This window comes from Phyllopteryx taeniolatus, chromosome 3 (genome assembly GCF_024500385.1).
Source record: "Phyllopteryx taeniolatus isolate TA_2022b chromosome 3, UOR_Ptae_1.2, whole genome shotgun sequence".
NCBI classification, from domain to species: Eukaryota; Metazoa; Chordata; class Actinopteri; order Syngnathiformes; family Syngnathidae; genus Phyllopteryx; species Phyllopteryx taeniolatus.
This window is the reverse complement of record NC_084504.1, coordinates 32,199,347-32,226,066: the sequence shown is the minus strand read 5'-3', so window position 1 is coordinate 32,226,066 and position 26,720 is coordinate 32,199,347. Positions and strand designations below refer to the sequence as shown.

General features: G+C 45.8%; 2 protein-coding genes and 1 long non-coding RNA gene across 8 annotated transcripts; 1 reads left to right on the top strand and 2 right to left on the bottom strand.

The window, feature by feature from the left end:
• Positions 1–62: 62 nt before the first annotated feature.
• Positions 63–10,440, top strand: zgc:154046 (Carnitine O-acetyltransferase-like). Of its 3 annotated transcripts, none has more exons than XM_061768750.1 (14): positions 63–306; positions 1,508–1,777; positions 2,465–2,583; positions 3,880–3,933; positions 4,630–4,795; positions 4,885–5,059; positions 5,745–5,923; positions 6,021–6,121; positions 6,208–6,327; positions 6,421–6,543; positions 6,616–6,751; positions 7,926–7,988; positions 8,069–8,206; positions 9,550–10,440. In XM_061768750.1, exons 1-14 carry the CDS (start codon positions 280–282, stop codon positions 9,763–9,765), a joined length of 1,887 nt encoding a protein of 628 aa, XP_061624734.1. In that variant the 5' UTR covers positions 63–279; the 3' UTR covers positions 9,766–10,440. The 3 variants fall into 3 exon arrangements, with proteins under 3 accessions (XP_061624734.1, XP_061624733.1, XP_061624735.1); XM_061768749.1 differs by lacking the exon at positions 63–306 and adding an exon at positions 596–628; XM_061768751.1 differs by lacking the exons at positions 63–306; positions 6,208–6,327 and adding an exon at positions 596–628.
• adamts13 (ADAM metallopeptidase with thrombospondin type 1 motif, 13) lies at positions 9,905–20,881 on the bottom strand. 4 transcript variants are annotated; one of them, XM_061768741.1, is made up of 29 exons: positions 20,634–20,879; positions 20,345–20,408; positions 20,116–20,249; positions 19,122–19,205; positions 18,918–19,042; positions 18,700–18,846; positions 18,441–18,575; positions 17,983–18,133; positions 17,798–17,902; positions 17,563–17,714; positions 17,424–17,487; positions 16,962–17,088; positions 16,753–16,901; positions 16,548–16,668; positions 16,282–16,362; positions 16,019–16,200; positions 15,786–15,942; positions 14,945–15,074; positions 14,686–14,865; positions 14,390–14,588; positions 14,218–14,320; positions 14,016–14,145; positions 13,493–13,672; positions 13,206–13,410; positions 12,035–12,350; positions 11,803–11,946; positions 11,540–11,719; positions 10,679–10,851; positions 9,905–10,577 (listed from the first exon to the last, which is right to left on the bottom strand). In XM_061768741.1, exons 1-29 carry the CDS (start codon positions 20,736–20,738, stop codon positions 10,428–10,430), a joined length of 4,173 nt encoding a protein of 1,390 aa, XP_061624725.1. In that variant the 5' UTR covers positions 20,739–20,879; the 3' UTR covers positions 9,905–10,427. The 4 variants fall into 4 exon arrangements, with proteins under 4 accessions (XP_061624725.1, XP_061624724.1, XP_061624726.1 ...); XM_061768740.1 differs by having other exon boundaries at positions 16,548–16,901; positions 20,634–20,881; XM_061768742.1 differs by lacking the exons at positions 20,116–20,249; positions 20,345–20,408; positions 20,634–20,879 and adding exons at positions 19,365–19,462; positions 19,576–20,068 and having other exon boundaries at positions 16,548–16,901.
• An 829-nt stretch (positions 20,882–21,710) lies between these two features.
• LOC133475636 (uncharacterized) lies at positions 21,711–24,601 on the bottom strand. The gene is made up of 2 exons (XR_009787889.1): positions 23,553–24,601; positions 21,711–23,398 (listed from the first exon to the last, which is right to left on the bottom strand). It is a non-coding gene; the product is annotated as an uncharacterized LOC133475636 (long non-coding RNA).
• Between the last annotated feature and the right edge of the window lie 2,119 nt (positions 24,602–26,720).

Here is a 26,720-nt window from a genome sequence, read left to right as displayed (position 1 = left end):
TTCGTGCCGAGTGTAAAACGGCAACGACTTGAAACAGCTCGGTGGGGTACAAAGGCTATCATAACGAGGTTATTGGCGTGCGGGGTGCATTCAGGAAGGGCAGGTCGGCTGCACGGTATTTAAAGGGCCCGCAGTCGTCGCGGCCGATTGGCTGGCCGGCTGGGGCGGCTCAGAATAGAATGCCAACCGAAATCGCTGCTGCGCTGCTCGTCCTTGAGACATGACTGCCGCACGCTTTGACGTCTTCCAAAGACATCAGCGCGTCGTCGACCCGACACCATGTTGGCCCTCTTCGCCAGGACCGCGGTGAGTGTATTTTGCACGCAACCGAGACTGTGCGACGCGCTCGCGCGCGCGCCATCGTCTCTTTCCCAAACACTCTCGCGTTGCCGTGGCGCAACCGCAACCCAAAGCAAAACCAATCGGCGGACATGCTCGTGCTCGCGCTCGTGCGGCCTGCGAAACGGAACCGTGACGCCGCTAGCCGACTCTGAATTCAGACTTTGACATTTACACTTGACCGCGTGCGCCGCACTCCAAAGGATTAAGCGGAAGTTTCGTCACAAACGCGCTTAACATGAAAGACAGAACGATTTCCTTCGTAGGCACAATGCGGACTCGGTCATATGTAAGTGCTCTTGCGCATGTTTGTCATTGGAAATAATCACATTGGAGCCGGCGCCCTAGTGGTTAGCGCGTGTGCCTCACAGTGGTGAGCTTGCGGGTTAGAATCTCCGCTGCGGCCTCCTGTTTGCTCCCACACTGCACAAAACAAAACCTGCGCGTTCGCTTGCTCGAAGAACGTCAAGTTGTCCAGAAGTGAGAACGTTCGTCCGCGCGTGTCCTGCGATGGGCGGGAAGGACAGCCACGCCCCCTCCTGCGCCCCAATTCCAACAGGGAGTGCAGAAAACGGATGGACATATTGCTGCTTATATCCCGAATAGACAATATCAACAAGAATGTCAAAAGTTGGCGAGTGGCTCCAACTACCGGAGGCAAATTCCTCGCGTGTCTTGCAGCACGCTTGGCCCAAAAAAAAAGCTGCTTGTGATTGGGGAAAAAAGCGTTTGTGGCGTTAAAGGTGTCGTGCCACAAGAGCGCGTGTGACGGCGACGAGCGCAAACTTTATTGGGCTCCGCAGATTGCTGGCACGTGCCAGCGTTCGTGGCGCCATTCCAAAGGGTCAGCGTCTATTTTAAGTTGGCGCGCTGCGCACAAACGCGTCTGCTTCGCCGCTCAGTTGTTTTGGTGTCCATTTTGTCTGCAAGCGTGGAGAAATGACGTTCACGGCACTAAACAAGCTCCTCGCATTGCAAACGAGTTCCTCCTCGCCACCCGGGAGTCCTGTTAGGTTCCGTTAATGTTTTACACATCGATTGATGATCGTCAGATATGTAGGCCAGTCAGTGCTCGTGCGCGTATCCAAATGATTCTATAAATACTCTTTGCGTACTCCTTTAGCTTTTATCTCACTGTATGTTTTAATCTTCCAAACGCTTTTCCCAGCTGCGGCCCGGCGCGGTGAAGCCCCGCCGCCTGCCGGGGCCCGTCGCGCGCGCCCAGGTGAGGCCTCTGGTTCGCCAGGAGGGTTTGCCCAAGCTGCCCGTGCCGCCCTTGAAGCAGACGTGCGAGAACTACCTGGCCGCGCTGGAGCCCATCGTCAGCGGAGAGGAGCTGGGGCACACTCGGAAGCTGGTGGAGGAGTTCCTCCGAGGTGGCGTCGGGGACCGCCTGCAGAAAGGCCTCGAGCGGCGGGCCCGAAAGACCGACAACTGGGTAGATGGCTTCAGAACAGATTCAATTCAAAACGTTAAGAGAACGACACAGCGGGGAGGCGGGGCTCGTCATAGCAAAGCCGCAGCTGTGTTGTTGTAATGCACCCATTCCAGCCTAGGGGGCGACAGAAGCTACGCATTGCGCCTTTCAGTTGAGGCCAAAGTCGAAGCACTGATTCAGCTTCTTTACTGAAGTAAAAGTGATGAAGTACAGGCTCTGAAATGAAATGTAGAGTCAAAAGTAAAAATTACATTTGACTGTCAGCTATGCACTATAGCCGTTTTGACAACTTAGCAATTCTTTTCTCTAGAAATCCAAACGCTGGACCCGCACTCAGAACAACGTGCTCCCGTAGCTTGGCTCACCCTATGAACTGACTAAATGATGAAAACAGAAAGAAAGAAAGAAAAAAAACATACCTGGTGGTTTTTAAGCTGGCACAACACAGTCGCCACGGGTCCTTTCTCGGAGCTGACAACATTAAACAATGATCCTTAATAAGGCCATGGATGGGGAATATCTTGCTTCTCTGAATCTGTTGCCATTGTCGTTAATGCTCCCTGCTTGATGTTCCCCTATTGCTGCTTTCCTTGTTTATTTATTTATTTTTTAACGCCTTCTTACTCCCCAAAAGGTCAATCCATCAATCAAGATCCAACCCACTTGACTCGGCTCTTTATTTTCCAGCTATCCGAATGGTGGATGCAGTCCGCCTATTTGGACTGTCGGATGCCGGTGGCCGTCTACACCAGCCCCGGTGTGGTTCTGCCACGCATGCGCTTCCAGGATCGCCAAGGACAGATGAGGTGAGCGACCGTCGCGTTCCCACCGTTGGAAACACAAGTGTCGAGATCGAAAACCTCAGCGTGTTATTCCCACACCGTGTCGGACGTAAATCTTTGCAGATAATTAATAATGTAGTTCCCGTGTGAGATTAACAGTGTTGGGGAGTAACTAAGTGCATATAGGGAGATGGCGTCATTTATTTATACAATATCAGTCATTGTAGTTCATTGCGTAACTGTGAGAAAATATGCAATTAAATGACAGTCGCTTTCAGAAATTTCCATGATTGCAATTTTAGTTGCATTTGAAAGACAGCTGCAAAAGCTCAAGATTTGATTTGATTTTTTTCACATCACTTCCTCCTCCTGAAGCCGACGCTTGTGATTGGCTCTCTCTGGTCACCTGGCATTCTGCTCTGGTTTCAAACATGACATACGTTTCCAAATACAGCATGACCTTGAAACGCCACCTTGTGGCGCAATCTTTTAGTTCGCCTGAGAATTTGTGAAGGTTAGAATCACTGTTGCACTTTTGAACACACAAAATAACACTGAACAGTTTCAGCTTTAAAATTTCTGACTTCTTTGTGGAACATTAATTTATCTGGTTTGTCATACGAATCCGAATTGTCTAAATTGTGCACATTTGTCAAGAAGTCGACATGGTATTGTGTGCTGCTTTCCCACATGCTGTCCACATGCAACAAACATTTTTAACCATGCATTTATATCACGTTTTGTTCTCATTGTATTATTTGTGTAAAGAGCAAATATGTGTTTCATTCCAAAATAATGGTCAATGGTTTGAATCCACTTTTTCCAAGGAAACATCCAAAGGGTCCTGTTGATGCATTCATTCAAAATTAAGAAAAGTGGTAGCAATGCAATCAAATGCAATTAGTTATGTTACATTGAGAAAGTCGTAGAAAAAGTTACACGACTACACTACTATTCCATTTTCAACAGGGTAACTTGTCACTGCAACCAACCGTATTTCCAAAGTCATCTTCCCGACACTGGGGCGTTCATATGCAGCTGTAGTTTCAAGCCGACCTTTGCGCAGACTTTCTTCGCCGCGCCGGGCTATTTCAAGCGCGCTGCTCCGAGCGTTGCTCAGCTGTTTTTGACCGCCGTGACCCTCGGGATATGCAGCGGACACGACGGCCGCGCGCGTGCGGCGGCGGCAGTCTCGCCTAAGAAGATTCAGCAGTGCATTGTTTTCATTCAGCGCAGCACGGAATTTAGTGGGACTAGTTGAAGCCATCGTTTGTCATTGTTGATGTGTCAATAACGCAGTGACGTACGTCTCCTCTGCAGGTTCGCAGCTAAATTGATCGCAGGAGTGCTGGAGTTTAAAAAACTGATTGACAGGTGAGTTTGAGCAGCGAGTACAGCGGAACCTCTAAATTGAATATCTCTGTCGGTCCAACTTGGAATTCAAATCGGATGTAAGCGTATCACACTAAGACTTCACTTCAGCGAGTATCAAAGAATGACCTCAGCACGTTTTGCTCTTTCTCCGACAATGATTTCAAAAAGCGCCACCCTGTACGAGAGCAGCATTTCAGATTGCCCGTCTCGTTCGATGCAGTAATACTCGAGCTCAAACATAAGACACATGCATATTATGCATCTTCATTTATTAGCAAGGTTAAGGCAGAGTGTGTTGGTGTTTGATGGTTTAACATCAACATTTAAAAATGTTGGGAAAATACTGCGAGTGATGGTGAGTGTCATTTTTTGTATGCGCTTGTCAACCAGTGTTTTACAGTTTTTTATTTCCTAAAGGGAAACTAAGTTTAGTTTAAATGTGTCTGTCCAGTTACAGGGCAAATTGGGCTTTTTGCTTCTTCTTGAAGTATTTTGATTCGGATTCTCATTCTGAAATGTTATATAATGGTCACAGTTTGACCTTGGGGAAAAAAAAAAAATTCTATCGTTTCCAATGGGAAGAGATATTTCAACGTTCATCATAGATTGTGTTGGGCCTGCAAGGTTACACTGTATCATACTGTTCAAGCAAACCAACCGGATTATCATGCAAACTAATTGATTAATTTATCCCAGTGACACCCTCCCAACGGAGTACCTGAGCAAGAAGCCGCTTTGTATGGACCAGTACAACCAGATCCTGTCATCTTGCCGTATCCCGGGAACAAAGAGAGACACTGTTCTGAACCAACCATTTGGCAAAACGCCTCCCACTCACATTACTGTCGTTCATAACTTCCAGGTACTCGGGACGGCACCGTCGTTCTACTCATACTCATACTCATACTCATACGAAGAGAGTGACGTGATCCTGGCTGTATTCCCTTGCAGTTCTTCGTTTTGGATGTATACAACAGTGACGGCACCCCGCTGACGGTAGACCAGATTTACATGCAACTGGAAAAGATTTGGAACACCTCTTTGCAGACCAACAAGGAGCCTGTTGGTATCCTAACGTCGCAGCATCGTAACACGTGGGGAAAAGCGTATAACAATCTCGTTAAGGGTAAGGGGACACAAACAATGGCCTTCGGTCTACAGAATCCCTCGCTGGACATTGGTTCGTTTATTGCGGATTCAATGCATCGCCCGTTATTATTATTTTTTTGAATGGTCAATGTTACTCGCACGTCTCTGATACTGTCAGAATAAATAAATTCACAAATACCAACCTTAGCCTGACAAATAGCTAATGCACACACTCATATAACATTATTGAAATGCAAGTAAAGAGCAATGTTTAGCTTGATTTTCTACAACTACGGTACTGTAGTTTAAAACATCAGCACAATTAATTCTGGGTACCCATAATGCTTTTGCTGGCTACATTGCCAGGACTGTGTGGAACAGTGCAAATGGGTAACCCTTTTCACATCATATCCGCGTGGGCTGCTGTTCACGTCGTTCAAGCAGGGCATTCCCAATAGGCTTGTGCTTGTGTGTGTGGATGCCAACCTCAATGGACGAATAAAATACTCGCACCTCTCTCTAAAGTGCATATTCACAAATTGTCACTGGAATGCATATAAAAATAGTCACTATATACTGCTTTTTTAAAATTTTTGATTTTACTGCCGTGGGGGCTTTCTGGAACGTTAAGCCCCGCAATAAACGAGGGTTTACTGTACTTTGAAATAGTACTAGGATAGCATCACAAAGAGACTGTTCTGTTTTTTTTCCTACCTGTACAGATAAGACAAATAAAGAGTCAGTTCGCGCCATCCAAAAAAGTATCTTCACTGTCTGTCTGGACGCTCCGATGCCTCGTGTGTCCGACGAGCTGTACAAGAGCCGCGTCGCCGCACAGATGCTGCATGGCGGCGGGGCTCGCTGGAACAGCGGCAACCGCTGGTTTGACAAGACCTTGCAGGTGAGGCAATGTCTTCATCTCTTGGTCAACTGATACAAAAAATGCTGAGGACGAAGAATAACCTTTTTTCTTTTTTTTTTTTATGAATCATCCACAGTTTATTGTTGGGGAAGACGGTACCTGTGGACTGGTGTATGAACATGCACCTTCAGAGGGTCCTCCCATAGTGTTTCTCATTGATTATGTTGTTAAGTACATGTAAGGTTACTTTTATTCTGTTCAGATCAATATTCCCACCATTCTCAAATGGACTGGGGATGATTTTTACTTTTGCTTTGTCACAGGCAGAAGACAGAAATAGTCCGTTCCCCCATGGTTCCTCTAAGCATGCCTCAGAAACTGCGTTTTAACATTACCCCTGAAGTCAAGAGAGACATTGAAAAAGCCAAACAAAATATGAACATGTATGTGTGCGTGTGTGTGTTGGAGAAAATAGTATAACGATCAGCTTGTTGTGGTCAAATATTTGACGCAACTTCTTTTCCTTGCATCGCCAGAATGGTGCATGACCTGGATGTGAATGTCCTCATGTTTCCTGATTATGGAAAAAATGTGCCAAAGCAACACAACCTGAGTCCAGATGCCTTCATTCAAATGGCTTTCCAGCTTGCCTATTTCAGGTGAGACATCAAAATTGATGGTGCACAGTGATCGTGTACGCCCGGTCAATTGGTTGAACTTTTGCGTTTCAGGATGTATGGCATATGTTGCGCTACGTATGAGAGCGCATCGTTACGAATGTTCAAATATGGAAGAACTGACGTACTACGCGTAACCACCAAAGAGTCGTTGAAATTTGTCCAAGCAATGCAGGACCCAACAAAGCAGGTGTGGTTACTTGTTGAAATATACTCAGGACATTGAATCGATCGCAAGTGGACTGTTCTGGTTGTCTTAGAAGATGTTTCCTCTCTCATCCGAGCACGTTTCATCAGTTCATGCAACAGGGCTCGATGGGACAGCTCTCGCCTGGTAAAGCAAAGCAAAGCAAATTTATTGATACGGCGCATTTCATACACAAGGTAACTCAATGTGCTTTACATGATTAAAAACATTTAAAAACAAAGAAAAAAAAACAGCTTATAAAAAAATAAAAATACATTAAAACGGCGTAAAGTGCAATAAATGTCATTTAAAAGTGGAAATGCTCTAAAAAGCATGGGGGGGAAAAAAGAGTTTTTGACCTGGACTTAAAAACATGCACACTTGGGGCTGACGTGACTTCTGTTGGCAACTTCTTCCATTTGTGTGCAGCATAATAGCTAAATGCCGCTTCACCATGTTTGCTTTGGACTCTGTGCTCCACTATTTGACCTGAGTCTGTCGATCTCAGAGAACCTACTGGGTTTATATTCCATTGGCTTTTCATTCATGTATTCAGCATCTAAACCATTTAGTGATTTATAGACCAGTAGGAGAACTTTAAAATCTATTCTAAAGCCGACTGGAAGCCAGTGTAAAGACTTTAGAATTGGAGTAATATGCGCTGACCTCATTGTTCTGGTCAGAACCCGAGCTGCAGCAATCTGAATGAGCTGCAGCTGTTTAATGCTCTTTTTAGGGAGTCCAGTCAGAAGACCATTACAATAGTCAAGTCTACTTGAGATAAAAGCATAGATGAGCTTCTCCTGGTCTGCTTGTCATGCAAGCCTTCACTCTGGATATGTTCTTCAGATGGTAGAAGGCAGTTTTAGTAATTGATTTGAGTCGGAATCTATCAGAACACCAAGGTTTCGTTTTTTTAAAGAGAGTGACTGCAGGTATTTCCTAACAGCAATCCTCTTTTCTTTATTGCCAAGAACAATTACATGGGACATGAACTAATGAAGCCCGCTCAGATAAGAGGCCAAATGTCTTCTGACAACAGGAACATTCCAGTTGCAATCGATTCAGTACCCTGAGAATACAATGACCTGGACGAATGAGAATATTTACAGGCTTGTTGAAATGTCGTTTTTACTATATTTACGTTGTTTGACTGAGCATCAAATCTTGCCAACAGAACACAGAGAGATTGGCACTGCTCCAGAAAGCTGCTCAGAGACACAAGGAGAATGCCTACAATGTGAGAACCTCAAATTGCAATCTCACAAATATACACTTGATGTCAGTTTGGCTCATAAGCAACAACTTCTCTCTTTTCAGGCCATTCATGGACAAGCCATTGACAGACATCTTCTGGGACTGAGGTTGCAGGCTATTGAAGACCTCACATCAATGCCTGAGATATTCATGGACACTTCTTTCGCTGTGGCTCACCATTACAATATCTTAACCAGTCAGGTATATTCATGTATATACACTGAAAAAAGATGACAGTCTGATTTAAAAAAAAAATAATAATAAATCGTGTGAATGCTTTGTGATTGAGGCCTAACAATCATCAGTTCAGTATTTTAAACTGCATAAATATTATTTTGCAAGAAGATAAAATGCAAAATCCTGATGTACATAGCTATTAGCGATGCTATTCCGCTCACAGCCCCTAGTGATATAATTTCATGTTGCTGTTTTGTATTACTAAGAAATAAGTAGAATTATCAATGATGACAGTGTATCCCACCAGGTAGCTTCTTTCTATATGCACTATAGGAGTTGTTCAATAAAACATTGTTTTCAATATTAAGGTCAGCCTAAATTAGACTGCAGTTTTTCAATAAAGGCGGAACCTCGATTTAACGGACCGACGGGGGGGGAAGGCTTGCCCGTTAAAACCGTTTATTAATTTGAAGCACTTTTGTTTTCGTGGCCTAAAAACTCCCCGCACAGTCCTAAACATTGCAAGTAAATGTAAGTTGACCTAAACTTACCTTTAAACATCGTGATGGTGGTTGAAAAATGCCACAAAAGTGCCGTGATCGCAGTGCTTCGCAGTTGCGATAACGGCGTCCAGCTGGCGGGAGAAAGTTTTTGTGCCGCGGTGGCGAGTCGGCGTCGCTTTCGGAAGCCGCGAGGATAGCGCGCTTCCTTTTCTCACCTCCGTTACGATTGGATGCCATAGTGAAGGGCTTGACAACAACAACTTTACACTGTACCAAAATCAGTATTGCATATTCGAGAGACGGCGTACGCGACAAGCGGCCAAGTAAACGACGGCGTCTATTCGTGGAACTACGAGTGCCCGTCTCTGCCCGTCGATTGCGCCAGTAAACAACAGCGGCCAATTCTGGAACTAAGGAACTTTGTCCGTTGCAAAAGGGGCGTTTTGAGTTCCAGCCGTACGTTGCTTTTCTGTCTATTAAATTCCAAGTCTGTTGTTTCCAGGTCCGTTCAATCGAGGTTCAACTGTACTTTGATGATGACATCACATACATTCCGAAAAATAAACAAAAACAAAAAGCTCGCTCCAGTACTGTTTTAAAAACACACAATACGAATGGGATCCAAATAAGTGCGCAGATGACCGCGTGTTCAGTGTATCACTGGTTTACAGTTGGATACAAATAGGTGTGTGAATGCGTCAAGAGTTCTTCCATTATTTTGACACCGTATGTGGCCGTTGTTCTGCTGACGTAATAAATGTATTGGAGTCCTAGAATCCCATATTTTCCATTCCTTTTTGGGATTGCATCACATTTGTTTACTCGCGTATGGGCCGTCATCCTCACCGCGTCTGTTGGTTCCAGGTTGGTTCCAAGACCGACTGCGTGATGTCCTTTGGTCCGATGGTGCCTGATGGCTACGGAGTGTGTTACAATCCCATGGACGAGCACATCAACATCGCCATCACAGCCTTCAACAGCTGTGAAGAGACCAACGCGGCCAAGTACGCAAACACTGTAAATGATGCACTGCTGGACATGAGAGCTCTTCTGGAGGACACAGCTCCGGCCGAGCGGTGAACCCGCCTCACTGACGAGGAACCGCAATGCACTGAGAGTCCGCGGAGGAAACCTATCGTTTGCCAAGTTTCTGAGGAACCGAAGTTGGGACTGTTGAGGCAGGGCCATTCAAATGAAACACAAGTCTCACTCATGGAAATGAACTGAATTTTGCATTTATTTTTAAAATGAAACATTTATAACATTCTGAGCGGCACGGTGACCGACTGGTTAGCACACCCGCCTCACAGTTCTGAGGACCGGGGTTCAAATCCCGGCCCCGCCTGTGTGGCGTTTGCATGTTCTCCCCGTGCCTGCGTGGCTTTTCTCCGGGCACTCCGGTTTCCTCCCACATCCCCAAAACATGCGTGGTAGGTTGATTGAAGACTCGAAATTGTCCGTAGGTGTGAATGTGAGGTGCGAATGGTTGTTTGTTCGTATGTGCCCTGCGATTGGCTGGCGACCAGTTCAGGGCGTACCCCGCCTCTCGCCCGATGATCGCTGGGATAGGCTCCAGCACGCCCGCGACCCTCGTGAGGAGAAGCGGAACGGAAGATGAATGAATGAATGAATGAATAACATTCTGACTGCTTGCTTGCATTTACTTGTTTCATGACAACAGTTAAGTTGGCTGTATCAGATGCGTCTTATGCAGGAGAAACAATTGAGAAAGCTTAATAAAGTTATACAAAGGAATATTCCGCTCTAAAGCTTCCGGCTATGCGCTGGTAATCTCCATGAAATTCAATCTCAGCCATATTTCCAGAGGACTGCCACAGAAACAGCTGTGGGCCTTTAAACACGTTGGTCTTCAGCATATCCATGTCCCGGATCTGAACAACACACACACAAGACACGTTGCACGAGAAAAAAAAGAAAAAAAAAAAGAAGTACGACAGAGTATTTCCTGTAATACGATGGCTACGGTGCCCACCATAATGTATGAAGACTGCGCGTTTGTGGCGTTGAAGAGCAAGCCGACGTGCACTGCTTGGATTCTGATCTTCACTGAGGGCGGAGCGTTGATTAGCACCCGACAAGTGCTGTTCCTGTCCCATGTTGGATTCTCAAATACCCCGCTGGGGGAAAACAACTGCTTGTCACAATCTTTGGGGAAAAGCAAAAATGGTGTTTCATCAGTGGAGAATACATCTTCTGCTTAGCGATGTTACACATGATACCGGTAACTTAGTTTGTGTTGTGTGGTGTTAAATGAAGCTAACCTGTACCCAATTTACTCACACGACATGACATTACAAGAACTGCACCATTGATTCCGCCTTTCCTTTTGTTGTTGTTTTGAGGGGAATTCATTGAACAATGTCTTCTGTTGCGGTTGCAAAATGCTGCGGTATTCAAATGTACTGCATCATACTGAAGGCCGTGACGGGATTTGACTACGTTAGGCTTCAAAATGTTCAGTAAGAGTACTGTACTTCACAAGTACTTTATGGTAAGTCTTTTTCATACCATCATTCTCAAAAAATGGGCATGATTTTCATTTATAAATAGTCAGAGTGAATTTGGGCAAAAATAGCAAATAAGATTTAAAAATCGACATAATGCCGTTTCGTTTTTTCTTTTTTTTTTGTGGAATTTATAACATTTTTCTAGCAAGGGCGTAATATAATATAGCGACTCAAAGCGGGCGCATTCAGTCAGCATGTTGGTGAGTTTTCGACTTTTTCTTGTCCTTTATGATGCAACAAGCATTTTTCGAAATCACGCATTTGTTGTCATTGTGGCCGTTTTTCTGCTGAATCAGCCTCGCATACGCCGCCCACACTTGACATACTTGGACGGCGGCTCCTTTTCATGTTTCTCTCTGAGCTGTAGCTGAAGACAATTCCATTCCCAGAAGTGAGCAGATTCTGCTGCACAAGAAGGACGTTGGTTCTGGTGGTCAGCGTGCTTCCCGCTATCTGCTCACACTTCCTCACAAGCGCCAGCCGGTCAAAAAAGACCGCATATTCTCCTACGGGAACACATTCAACAAGTTAGTTTGGCCTTCAGCTTCTTTCTAGATAAAGCGTGTTTGCGTGCTGGATTTACGCTCACTCTTCAGGCAGTTCAGGGAGCTCGAGTGTATTTGGACGCGGATGACCTCACCCAGGGGTCGGCCGAAGGCCACCGTGCAGGGACCGGTGGCGTTGCTCAAGTCAACTGTGCCGGATTCTTGCAGGAGCAGCTGTCCGCACGCATCTGGTGAGGCGCAAACACTCTTGGGAAACTGCTTAGATTTGCCGCCAATGAAGGTTGAGCGAAGAGAGCGATCGAGCTTAATTATTACTGGCTTGAGGCGAAGGTCTGGCCGTTGTGTTGGACTGCAGGCAGGTGACTGATGGACTTCCAAGACAGTTGCGCCCGCGGAACCTTTTAGTAAATGTATTGCGAGACGGGTGGAAATCCTCCTCCAATGTGGGACGCGTAGCCGGGATGACGGGGGACGTCGGTGTCGCGTCCGCGCAGCTGCCCGTGCTGCAGCCCTGGATGGTGATGGGCTTGGGCATGTGCATGCACATCAGAGGGCTGAGGGGCTCCGGCTCGGACGGGCCCACGCATGACACGGTTCTGGACTGAATGCCGTATCCGCACGACACTGAACACTGCGCGCGCCAAGAAACGGCAATTGCGGGAAAACACACTCAAGATTCACAGACATGCTCAGCACAATGTCAGTAAATAAGCAAATAGTTTGTTTGTTAACGTTGTAATGTTTATCGGTGGTTCTCAAAGATCGGCAGGAGGTACGCGGGCTCCTTCTCGTGGTACGTGAAAGAATCACTGCAATAAATAAACTTTGCAGAACGTTACTGTGGCTCTCAAGTTTTCTTTTTTTTTTTTTAAAATCCAATACAGGGAGGGCATTTGTTAACTACAGTTCAGTTATATTTACTTTTAAATTCCATACATTTGCATTTAATCTAAAAACAACGTGTGTGTGTGTAATGCATTTGAGTTGAATCTTTATTTAGGTAGTTTTTATTTGCTTTCCTGTATTTATGCAGTGTTAATGTTCATACTGTGCATAACGTTAGTGTCTTAAAATAATATTAAATACATTTAGGAACACAACCTGTGCCTGGATTTTGAGGAAGACTTAGGCCTACTACGCTTCTGTATTTGAATGTCGTTCGTTCTGTTGGTACTCGGAGAGACAAATGTTATTTGTAAAATATTTTCAGGTCGTAGAAGTTTGACAGCTACTGTTGATATGATTTGACTTGACTTGGTTAAGCGTGGCGGGGTCGTGGCTTGCACGAGTACGAGAGGTTCCAGGTTCACTTCTGGACTTCTGCCGGCCTTCCTTCTCCCTGCGAAAGATTGTCCGTCGGTGTGAATGCTTTTGTGTGGCTTTGCGAGGAGAAGCGGTGAAGGGAAAGGACGGCCGGATCGTAGCGGTATTGCCAGATTTCAGTGATGAGTTGTGTGTTTTTCGACTCCATTTTTGACGCATGTACCTGGCTCCATGGCTTGGCCTCCCAGCCCAAGGTGCACACCCGCACCAGGCAGGGCACCGTGGTCGCCGGTTTGACCGACATACGGCAGCTCTCCTCCAGCACCACACTTTCCTTGCCTTGGACGAAGTGGACACAGGACACGTTCCTGTGAGCTACACCCAGGTTGCAAGACGCAGAGCAGGGCGACATGCTCTGAACCTTCCACCTGGACACAAGAAAACCACGCTGCCGTGATCTTTGCATTGGCGACAAACAACCAAAAGGAGTATGGTGTGTGTTTGCGTTACCTTGCCGGGCAACTGCGGGTGTTACATGACACCACTGCTGCGGGTTTAGGAAAGTCACTGCACTCCGAATCCTCCAGCACCTCCTCTTGCTGTCCAGCTGTCTGCCGAGCACAGTACAGCACCGTGTTGGCCAGCCCTCCGCCACACGTTGTACTGCAGATGCCTGGCTTAGACCGCCACCTGGTGGTGGAAGATAGATGATCGCTGTTATTCGCAGACCCAGGCCCGAAACAGAATTTGATTTCAGAGCCCCCTCCCACCACTGCAGCGTCACCTGTGATTGACGACTGTGCCACAAGTGCCACACTTGTATATCATATATCGAGTTTTTTGTTTCATATGCTTAATGTGCTTGTGCACTTTTGGCCGGTGGTGTCCAGGCAGTATCTTAACATGCTTTTGTTGACGACCGACACGAGATAACCAACAGACAAGACACACCTCTCAGGAGGAAGTATCGTCACAGCGCTGCAAGTTTTCGGCACGATCAGCAAAAATTTTATTATTTTTCATAGTTTCTCACATGGGAGGGCAAGGGAGCGTGTTGCAGTTCTTAGTTTTAGGAGGCGGTTGGGTTGAAGGGTCACAGTCGACATCCGGTACCCTCCATCTGGTCTGATGGTCCACACAGGAGAACCGCGTTTGCGTTGTTCCTATCAACGGAACGTACTTTGGGTGAGCGACGAGCACACGACGCTCGCGATCGCCGAACACGTTGTTCGTACCGTTGCCGCAGGTCTTCGAGCACGGCGTGACAACCGGACTCCAAACAAAGACGGAGGCTTGACCCAAGCGCGGCATGGAGCCCGACGGCGACTCAGGCCGGTCCTGTTCGCGGCAAACTATTCAAAGACACACTTCACACTTTGAAATAAGACAACACGGTCATCTGTTTACCTCCCGCGTCACGTTCCACCCAATGGGGCAGACGTCCACGACGCAGGGCGTAGATTCAGGAGGTTTTATTTGACTTGAGCAGAAACTTTCATCGACTTCAACCTCTCGGCTGTCGTCTTGTCGGACACACGACACGTTTCTTTGGACTTCTCCGGGCCCGCACACCGCTGAGCAGTCCCCTGCCTCCCGCACGCGCCATCTTAGAACACAAAGAGTTGGCTTCCTTCCTTCCGCTCCGCCCAAATGTCTTCTATTGAGGCAACACGACGAGTTGCTGTTTCGTGTGCACTTCCTACCTGGCAGGACAAAGTCGAAGATGACATTTTTCAACAGCATCGGGAGCCGCGTCGGCCGGGCAGTCCGATTCCCGAACCTTCACAACATCGGCGCCGTGTTTCTGAACACACGTTACGGAACGGATTCTCTCTCCTGTACCGCAGGAAGCGCTGCAGGATCCAAAGTCTCCTGTGATCCAGCTGGAAATCAGTTACACGAGCGCCATACATCAGTGCCACAGGTCAAAACACGGCCGGGCCCTAACTGCGTCGTACTGGCCTCGGCGGGCACGCTGCGAGCTGGCAGGGCGTTTGCAGTGCGAGAAGCGGAGGAGACGCGGGACAATGACGTTCCTCCACGTGTGTGTCACTTTCTTTGTCCACACACACGTGCCGGTGCTTCTGCGCACCTGCAAGACAACCTTCCGTGAGCCTGCGCCGCGTAATCGTCAGTGTGTGATTTAGAGCAACGGCGGCATGTCTCTATACAACAACAACAATAATAATAATAATAACGAAGAATAAGAGTTCAACTGATTGCCGGTGATGTGCACGCCATCCATTTCTACTCGCCTTTTACCTCACAACACATGACCTAGTTACATTTTATACTAAAATAATGGACTTTGAATGAGCGGCGCAATGGCTCGTGGAAGAACAGCGACAATTGGAACCAATGTTTGACACTTCTTTGAATAGATTTGCTGAGAATCTTCAAATGTTCAACTTCTTTGACAAAGAAGTTCTTCTCCCCCAGATAAACTCGAAAAACGAATGCGCAGTTGAAGACGTCTTTAACCTATGTTGCTACACATTCACAATATCACATGCAACTGTTTTTCTGAGGAGAGAAGCCACACAGTGGAAAACTGCTCAATTTCAATATCAAATATGCTCTCTTCCATAATACAGTGAAAACATGCTGAATAATAATCTAATGATAATGAATGCAATGGTAAAAAGGGCCAGATTTCATCAGTAACGTGTCCATGATAATATTCTTTGAATATGTGTTCAGTATTTTACTGAGAGTGCCAGAGCAAGACTAAAGCTACGTACACTGGGATTATTAGTATCCGAATAAACAAGCGAATGGAGCGCGTGTAAAAATGTTGGCCTACCTAAACCGCAGGAGACGGAGCAGGGTGTTGTAATAATGCTCCACGTGCCTTCGCGTTTGATTTCGGTCAAGTCGCTGTGACCCCTGGGAACGTAGAACCGATAGCTAATGTCGGGGCTGGTTTTCTCTCCATATTCTTTTCCGTATTGCCGATAAACCTGCAATGCGAATACATCGAGATTTGAAACGGCGGGACCTTTTGCACAAAGTGTACATTCGCAGCAGTTTCTAGACCTGAATGTTTATCTGCCGTTGTACTGGTCCAACCAGCAGCAGCTCTTCCATTTCAGGCAAAAGGTCAGGGGTCAGATGGAGGCGGTACTCAAGCCAGTTATCATCCAGTGGGGAGGGATGGGTCATATTCATTGCCGTTCTGCCCGCCCCGGAGACGATATATCGATCCCCGTATAGTACAGCTGTGCATGCAGAGGGCAAAAACAATCGGAACTGAAATTCACAATCTTGTGCGCTTCTGAAGCTGAGGTGATGCCACGCACCCAGATGAGTGAACAGAGGTGCCCGGTTGACCATATAAACCTGTGTTGCGTTCAACGGCAGCGACAGGAAGGTGGTGTACTCTGGAAGGGAACGCGAGGAAAAAAAAACAAACGAGACCATTTGTCAGTCGGGGCTGTCGGACGGCACGGATGCATTATTCATGTATCATCTCAGCAAAATACATCGAAATGGGGGACTTGAATATTTCTCGACATTTCAAGATGTTGTTTCTGATCGATGTTTAGTCCAAAGATGTTGTTCTTACCTCTTCCCTGACCTCCGGTGAAGGAGTCAGAGGTCAACGTGCAGGAAGATCCGTCCCCCCCGCACGAGCCACACACATCTCTTACTTTCCCAGAGTGCAGCACGCCATCGCAGCCGAACAGCTGAACAGCCGCGGCGCATTGAAATAGAAAAGCACATGTAACGTTGCTGCGCGTCTTTTCTCTCGCTATCCAAATCATCTCTACCAGACATTTCCCTCGCAGACAAGCGGCCACGGAACCGGAAGGAGTTTGGCCGCCGGCCTCGCAGCGTGTTCCGTCGGCGAACTGAGATCCACGGCTCACGATGAAGGCGTCTCCCTTGGGCCGGCACATGTATCTGCAGAGCTCATCGCCTGGTCACGGCAAGAGTACGTTGACGGGGAGGGAGGGAGGATCTTTTTGCGTGTACCCACCTTTTGAGAAGTCCACCGCAGGGATCCAGGTGTAGAAGGAGGCCTGGCCCGGAAGAAGGTAAAGCGGTTTCGGGTCTGTTGCGGAACACTGCTCGGCCATGAAATCGAGCTGGGTGCGCTCGCACGCCTGCAACGGCAAAGATGCTTCATCAGCGGGGGGTTTTTGTTGTTGTTTTTTTTAAAATAGATTTTCTGGCGTTAATGATGAGTTCGTGAATTTACAGCCACAACTGCCAAGAGCTCTTGAGGCTTTTTTCATCGACTTTGTTGATAGATATATGGCGAGTCCGCCCCGAGCTCATGGCTTCCACTTCCGTTATCTTCCTCTCCACACGGAAATAATTGGGAGGCTTTTTTTTGGGGGGGGGGGGACCCAGAAGAACACTTACGACAATCCACTGAGTAAACAGCACTGGCCTATTGCCTAGAGGCCCTATGTAAATATGAAGAGTCAGTAATCACCTGCTGGTTACAAAGTTCAGCCTCAATACTCAGCCCCACGCAATCGTCTCCCCCAAACGCGGGTCTGGAAACATCATCGTTATTATTTCGGAACTTGTTGAAAAATGCTGTCTTGTCAGTGACTGTGAATTGTGTCAACCTCGGGTTGTTGCACCGGCGTGTGCGGTGAGTGACTCCCCCGCCGCATGTTCGTGAGCAGCGCGAGAACCCAGACCAGCCGGACCAAGAGCCGTGCACCACCGCGGAGGTGCTGAGCTGGTCCGGGGACACGCAACGTCCCTTCAGACACCACTGCAAGGAATTCAAAAATACATTTTAAAAAAAGTCCCGCGTGTGCTTCACTTGGATATTTACTCAAGGTTTTATGATATTACTTGATGAGGTCCGCATTGGGTGCCATCAAGGAGCGGTACCAGAAGACGTTTGCAGAAGCTGTCATCATTTGGTTTAGTGTGACAAGATAGAAACCTACACATCGGCTGATGGGGAAGGAAGGAATAATATCTGTAAAAGGTCAACTGCTTATTAAACTGTAATAACATGGATTTTTTTTTTTTACCAGATCTGGATTGGTGAACGAGCAACTTCTCGCAGTACTTCCAAAAGCTATTCGACACTGGTCGTCGATCCCGTAATAAAGGCCAGGTTTCCAGTCCTGTAGGGAACTTTCCAAGGCTGGTAGATCCTTCACACATTCAGCATTTCCTGCACTGGGAACACAATTGCATGGGATCGACACTTTTCCATTGAGAGAAGTAAAACAGGATACTGAAGAACTGACCCGGCGTGATGGGTACAAAAATAAAATAAGAAAGTGTAGGTCAAGCGAGTGTAAATCAGAATATAAATACTCTTTGTTACATTGGGAAATAGCAACATCGTCGTTGGATTTTCTGTATGAGAAAAATACATTTTGGCAGACCTCACATTGAGGATTTTGAAATCTAATTCTGGCAAGAACACGATGGCAAACTAACGTGAAACATGATCCGTGTGTGTTTTGGAAGTGCAGCTGACCTGAAGAAGGCGAGCAGCTGAGGTCCGCTGCAGGGCGACCATGACAGATCCACGCTGTTGTAGCCTCCATCAGAAGCCATCAAGAAGCCACTCCAGCTGCACGAGTTCCCCACTCCGTCGTGGTTGACGCCGAAACTGGGCGACAAATCTTTCGAAATTGACTCGGCTCATTGCATTTGGTGGGAATACCGCTGGGCATTGTACTGTACTCCGACCTTGTTACCGTCAGTGTGTACTGACCATTTTGCGTGATCAGTACCTGTGTGCGATCTCATGAGTGATCGTGATCCCCAGGTCGAATCCGGTGTCCTCTGTGATCACGCAGCTCCATTCGGCGGAGCAAGCGCCTCCCAGCTGCGTGACTCCCCTGACCTGCTTGTTGCCATCAGGCAACACCAGGTCGAACCTATTCGTTTGCGGTACAATGAAAGACAATTTGCCCATCTCGGCCCTTCACACCAAGAGCGTGCCGCAAACCTCGTGATGTACAAGAGCAGATCGGCGTGCAGCGGGTCTGTGTCATTGGACGGGTTTAAGCGTGAGCCCCAGTCGCAAACGCTTCGGAGAGACGACGTGATGTTTGCAGACAATCGGATCTCTGACTGGAATAGGGAGAAAGGACAAGAATCTCTCGAGCGGGGAAAGCCGTTGTGTGTCCCAGTCGTGCAAGGAGTTGCGGACCTCTGCTTCTGACAGGATGATCATGCGAACCAGGTGCACCATCATGTTGGCTCCCAAAGTCATGTCTCGCAGCAGTTCGGAGGCCTGTGGGGACAGTCGACAGAATGGAGTCAATGGAAGATGAACCCCACGCGATCATCTACACATTCACACAAGAATTATAAGGTCGGAATTCAAATACTTTCACATTTTCACTTTTGGAATGAAATAGAATTTACACAAAGAAATGGCTGTCAACTGTACTTTTCAACGAGGTCGTTTCCCTCCAAAATGTGCCTCGAATGCTGGGAACGGCCGGACTGGACTTTATTGGCCACTTAATTCATCAAAAGTCCTGAGATCTTTGTGTGGAAAAAAGATAGGAAATCGCAGAGGCCACCAAAAATGTGGTATCAATGTTTGTTTTTCGTCTTCAAATGAGATGTATGACGTTTGCGTGTCCTCTATTTCTTACTGTTTTTGTTGTTTCGATTGGATTGAGTTTGATTGCATGTTATTTCTCGTTTTCCGGCGTCCCATGCTCACGTCTTGCTCGTTCGGTTTTCGTCTCCACCTGCTCCTTGTGTCTACCAATCATGTGTCTTGTCCAGGTGTGCCCCGTTGTCTCATCGGTTTGCTTGTATTTCGTTCCGTTTTCTGTCTCACGTCACATCAAGTTTTCCGTTGACTTTGTCGCGGCGACTCGTGTTTCGGTTCCTTTTGTTGACTTTTGATTATTTTGGAACTTGGTTAATTTTGTATTTAGTTTTTGTATTTAGTGCCTTTCTATTTTTGTAAAGAAATAATTTTTGGGGAGAGATTCATCCTATCACACTTTGTTCACGTTAATAGGTCTTGTTTATTATTATTATTAATAATAATAATAATAACACTCGTGAATGCTTGACTCTCACCCAATGATTCTCCCAATGAATATTTCTGTTGACAGCTGACATTTGAGAGGGAAAGCTCTGCGTGACTCCTTCCTGTATTTCTTGCGGTTGCCCCCACTTACAATGTTGAGGTTGGTGAGTATGTAGCGTTCTGTATCCTCCTTGTGGACCTGCTGGACATCGGATCCGACCACTACCAGCAGTTCCAAGTGCGTGACATCAGGCGGCGGAGTTGACCCACCAGGCCGACCTCTCGCTGTGCATAATGTACGTTGTTTTTATGCCCAAAACATTTTCTTTACGATTTATTCCTATTCTTTTTTTTTTTTAATTTATTTTTTTTTTTTTTACCTGAGATATCAGAAGAAAGAGTATACGAAGCCACGTCTCTTTGACTGCTCGAGTAATCAAAAAGCTGCAAAACAAACAAACCAACAAAAAAAAATCATGTTCATTCTGGATATTTTAGCAACGACAGATTTAAATTATGCACATGTTTTAAGGTTCCAGTCAAATCTAGTACAACTCTGCGGGTTGTGGATGTTTGACAGATGATAAACAGTTTAAAGTTGAAAAGTCCAATGTACTTAGCAGAGGCCTGGAGCAGTGGAATCAGAAGCCACGTAAGCTTTTCTCTTACCTCGGCCGATGGAGATCTCATTAGAGCGCCGAAGGCGGGTAGGAGAAACAGCAGCAGACGGAGTGGAGTCATGGACACCGTTGTGGCCCCCGTCCCTGAGCACATACCTGGTCTGCTTTAGTACTAGGACAGTATGTGCTCGTCCCACACTGCAGGCTGTGATCCCGGCAAGGGGGAATGACTAACTAACGTCTTTATGCAAACAGCAGGGACAAAGTTGATGGATGAGACATTTCATTTGCTGTTTTTCCCTTGTGTGGGACCACAAAGAGGCCCCTCATTGGTTGCCTCACCTGTGTGTATACCGTGACTGTAGTTGGAATTTCGGCACTTCTGGCTATACGGAGCATTACGTCCCTCTTTGATTTGATTCACGCTGTCATAGAGAGAATGAGGGATTTCTTCCTTAATCAGTAAACGCACACAATTCCCCCCCTCCCCCGATAGCTTGCAGCACCCACTACCAAACACTGGTGCTGTTATCTATTATTACCACTAGAGGGCAGACGTGAGCCTAAAAATGTGTGGGGGAGGGGGGGGGGGGGGAATTTAAAATGTGAGGATTAAAATCTGTCCACATATGACCACTACAGGCAGGATTAAATTTAAAGGCCTTCATTACAAGGCCATGAAATTACACTATTGCAGCATTTCTGTGCATGGACAGAAGTACTGTACAGGAAAACGTACATTGTGGACTATGACATACATTGTTTATGTAATACCATCCCAGTAAACATAATTATGATGTATGGAAAGGTATTTTTAATGTATTTGTTTTAAGGAAAATAAGAGTAAGTTATGTCGATTAGTTTGTGTAAAATAGTGTTGGGAAGATGACTTTGGAAATGTAGTTGGTTACAATAACCAACCCTGTTGAAAATGTAATAGTAGTGTGACTATTTCAATGATTTTAGCAAGTAATGTAACCAATTACATTTCAATTACATTTTTATGAGTTCATTTTGAATGAACGCATCAATAGGCCCCTTGGATGTTTCCTCTAAAAAGTGGATTCAAACCATAGATAGATTTTGGAATGAACCACGTTTGTTCTTTATAAAAAATATGAAACTCTTAACAAACATGATGAAATTTAATTGAATGTCTGTGTTACATTATACATATATACAGTACATTAAGATATTCTGTATGTGTCCAGCATGTGGAAAACATGATAGCATGTTGACCTAATGACAAATGTGGCCAATTTAGACAATATGGCTTCATATGACTATGAATATATGTGAATGTTTTTTCTTTTTATGTGTTCAAAAGTCTTACTATGAGTCTTATCTTTTCCAAAGCTCAGACAAACTCATAGATTGTACCACAAGGTGGCGATTCAAGGTCATATTTGGAAAAGTATGTCATGTTTGCGACTACAGCAGGATGGCACATGACCAGAGAGAGCCAATCACAAGTGTTAGCTTTCGATGGAAAAAAAAAAACAACGGAGGGATTTTTCAAAGGTAACGAAAATTGTAATCACGGACATTCCCAACAGCAACTGTAATTTAATGACACATTTTCCCGCAGAAATGTCATGCGTTACAATGACCTACATTTTGTAATTAAATTACATATTCTCGTTACATGTAATTAGTTACTCCTCAACACTGAACATAGACTATGTGGAAGTATTACACACCTTATACACCAAAAAAAAGAAAGAAAATGAAATTGGATAAAATATGGAATTTGTTCAAGTTTTTTTTTATTATTTTTTTTTATATATATAGTGTTTGATGGGGTTGAAGTCAGGGCTTACACGTCAAACTCATCCAAGCATGACATTTTCTTTTTGCACTGCAGGAAAGAAAAGGGCTTTCTAGAAGCTTTGTGAAAATGTAGGACACAAAATTCATAAATGTCTTGCGATGATCAAGTATAAATATTTAGGGGGTCTTGCCCAACCAGTAACGGATTTGTTAACTCATAAACTAAATACTTTGTTTGTTTATTCCCTGCTAGCTTAATCATTTATTGTTATACTACCACTATGTTCTATTATAATAGTATGATGCTCAACATTTTTCCTTTTTCTACACGAAATGCTCGCTGAGAACATGTGACCGAGCCACTCATCCTCTCTTCCGGTTCCTCCCAACTCTGTCAGCCCCCGAGTGGGATTTTATCTCCATGAAGCTTGGCTCGAGGCCCCATGTGACCTCACTGAGCTCCACGTCTGGCAATCTTCAGTCAGACTCAGCAGCTGCATGACGCTGGCGTCACCGCACCTCGATGCTTTCCTATATTCCAGCTTTCCCGGAGCGCGGTCGACTGTCATGAGTTTTGGTGGACTATATCGTGGCGATGTAGGGATTGTTAATTTATGATGTAATAAATTATATATCGAGAGCCATATGGGGTTTTCCAACGGGCACAACGTATAATGCCGCAGGAAAATTGTTGTTTGTTGGCAACACAGAGGACGTTTCTGAAAAAGAAGGAATGCAGCCCAAAATATCTGCTCTTCTCCCTTTGTTTGAAAAAAAATAAAAATACAAAAAAAAGCTTAGTTTGCCACCAGGGTATTTCGATTGTTGAAGAAGAAGCTACTATTTTAAATATGAAACTCTCTCATACATTACCAATGGGTTCCTGCCAAATCATATCCGCGGACTGACAGTTGGCTGGTGAAAGTTTTGACTGTAAAGTCCAACCTTTCAGTCATTCATTTCGAGATGATCTTAAGTAGAGTGGCTCGGTCTTGTACATAAAAAGATTCTCGTTCATCTGCTCCTCACTGTGGATCGCTCCATCTGTCATGCGAGTAAAAGATTCATGTCTTCACATCAACTATATTTAGACCGTCTACGGAGGTTGAGGACTCTTCTTCAGACTTTTTTTTTTTTTTTTTTCCCTTATCGCCAAATGCTATGATGTTAAGTTGATTATCTGGAATGTAAATCTTACTTTTAAGGACGAATGTGGCATGCCATCTTCAGTACAATGATCACTGAGTTTGGTCCTGCTGTTTTCTTATCTTGTCAGAACAGTCTTAACGGAGGTTTTTGCCGAAATCTTGCACATCTTTCATCACTGGCGGTCTCTTTGTTCAAACTTGGGCAGGCATTTATTTATAAAACTGTGACAGACTGACAGTGAAGGATTACTTTGAAAAAGGGTGCAATCATCCATGAGAAATAAAAGCAAAATCTCCAATGAAAGGTCACATATGATTTGTTTTTCGAATACTCTATATAGATCCTTCTTACAATCGTGGTTACTTTGTGAATCTGTGAACTCAGGAACTGTCACATCACATCAATGACTAAAACAGCCTTCTACCAGCTGAAGAACATTTCCAGTGTGAAGGCTTGCATGTGCCAAGCAGACCAGGAGAAGCTCATCCATGCTTTTATCTCAAGTAGACTTGACTATTGTAATGGTCTTCTGACTGGACTCCCTAAAAAGAGCATTAAACAGCTGCAGCTCATTCAGAATGCTGCAGCTCGGGTTCTGACCAGAATTCCTCCGATTCTAAAGTCTTTACACTGGCTCCTAGTCGGCCTTAGAATAGATTTTAAAGTTCTGCTGCTGGTCTATAAATCACGAAATAGTTTAGGTCCTGAATGCATGAAAGAAATGCTAATGGCATATAAACCCAGTAGGGCTGCGAGAACTACAGACTCGGGTCAAATAGTGGAGCACAGAGTCCAACGCAAACATGGTGAAGCAGCATTTGGCTGTCATGCTGCACGCAAATGGAATAAGTTGCCAACAGAAGTGACGTCAGAATGTTTTTTTAAGTCCAGGTTAAAAATGTTTTTTTAGAGCATTTCCACATTTAAGTTATCTTTCTTGCACTGTACGCTGTTTTCATTGATCTTTTTTCTCGTCTTAAATGTTTAGAAGTTGTTTGTCTTTGTTTTTCAATGTTTTTAATCATGTAAAGCACATTGAGTTACCTTTTGTATGAAATGCGCCATGTAAATAAATGCGTCTCGCCTTACTGAGGTCAGATGTTGTCAGACTAAATATCCGCTTCATCCGTACTGTATAATGTGATGCACATTCAAGTGAATCGAGGAGATTCCGGATACGAGCGGCCGAAATTATTTTCCTCCGCAGGGTGTCCGGGCTCTCCCTTAGAGAACGGGTAAGAAGCTCGGTCATCCGGGAGGATCTCAGAGGAGAACCGCTGCTCCTCCGCATCGAGAGGAGCCAGATGAGGTGGCTGGGGCATCTGAGTCGGAGGCCTCCCGGACGCCTCCCCGGTGAGGTGTTCCGGGCACGTCCCGCCGGGAGGAGACCCCGGGGACGACTCAGGGCACGCCGGAGAGACTACGTCTTTCGGCTGGCCCGTGAACGCCTCGGAATTCCCCCCCCCCCAGAAGAGCTGGATGAAGTGGCTGGGGAGAGGAAAGTCTGGGCGTCCCTGCTAAAGCTTTTGCTCCCGCGACCAGACCTCGGATAAGCGGTAGAAAATGAATGGATGGATGGATGAAGGCACTGTAAGGACAAGGCTCATATAGACAAACGTATTGAGACCCCTTCCTCAGTTGCTCTGAGATGAAAAGACATTTTGGAGAATTCTATCCTTCCAACTTGGTGGGGAAGGCCCTTTTCTCTTCCAGCATGACGGTGCCCCAGCGCACAAGGCAACTTCCTTCAAGGCACCCGTGGATGAATTTGGTGTGGAAGAATCACACTGTGGAGCTGGATGGAGGTCTGCAGGAAGTGTTCCTTCCTTACATCGTGTCAACCTCAAAAAGAAACCCCGCGCTTCTATTTGACGCCCTTGACGGCATGATCGAACGCTTCCACGAGCTCCGTTTTCCCGAACAATGACTGTAACAACGTTCTTTCTGTGGCAATTCTATGTCCTTCAGCCACTCTCGACTCCTTTCAACCAATCAGCCTGCAAGACCGCATGGAATTATTCCCAATAGGAAGCTCTTTCCGTGCCCATTAGACATGAAACCGGCATCCTTAGTCTTGCGAGTCCTGCTCACATTTGTCCCAATGACACTTTTTGTTCATTGTTCTTTGTCCTCTGGTCATGCTCTGTCTCATTTTACACATAACCCAATACAGCAATTATTGACAAAGTCCAAGCTAGACCTCCATAACTATTCCTGATACTCTGCAAGCTCCCTTTCCTTTAAAAATATACAAATGACATTTTGTTTGCTTGCTTGCCTCCGCGAGAGCCCCGGCCAGAAGGGAAACAGTCAAATGGGCAGAACCAAAGACCGTCTGCCGCAACTGGATCAGGATATGACCTCAGTGCACCCAACAACAATATTCTAGAAGAACAAAAAGATGGCAGAATTCCTTGCATGAGATCCCGTTCAATCCCGGTGTAAGATTGGTCGCTCAGTGACGGTCCCAAAGTGGGAAAGGTGACTTTAGAGCAGGGGTATCCAATGTACAGCGCCGGGGCCGTACAAAGGACCGTCGTCCATTTTTGAGCGGCTTACGCTAAAAGTAACAGTCGAGGCGGCCTATGTCGTTTGCCGGCATTCTGCTACGGGACTTACGGTTTAAAGTGCAAAGCTTTTGCAATCAGGCAAAGAAAATATTTACCACTAAAACAGTAATGACAGTTTTACTCATTACACCCCGATCAATAAAGATAATCCAGTTACTGCAGCAAATTGAATGAGTTGGGATTGTTTGCTCTGTTTTCCTTCCTTTGTCCTTCTAGTTTCTTTTGTACGTCTGTCTCTTGTTTTGGATCTGAACGCGGAGATGTCATTGTGCTGCTGCTCAGCACAGGGCTGTATTTATTCGAGTGGGATACCGGGACTCTGGCCAGTGGCGTCGCTAGGCCTGTTTTCAAAATAAACTAACTCAAATGTTCTTAAGCGCTCCCAAGATTAATTGGTTGTTTGTGGTTATGATGATTTTTTTTTTGGGGGGGGGTATTATCCCCCTCTAAAAAGAGAGAAAGAAAACCACTTATATTTGTTTGCCCCCACTGCCCTGTCGACAACAAGAAAGTTCCATCAGCACCCCCACCCCCCTCGACACAATGTTTTCGGTGTGCGACACCCCTCAATCCATAATACCTATTGACGCCCCTGCCTCGGGCCAGATCTTTTATTTGATCTTTTTAACTTTTAAGCTTTTAAGACA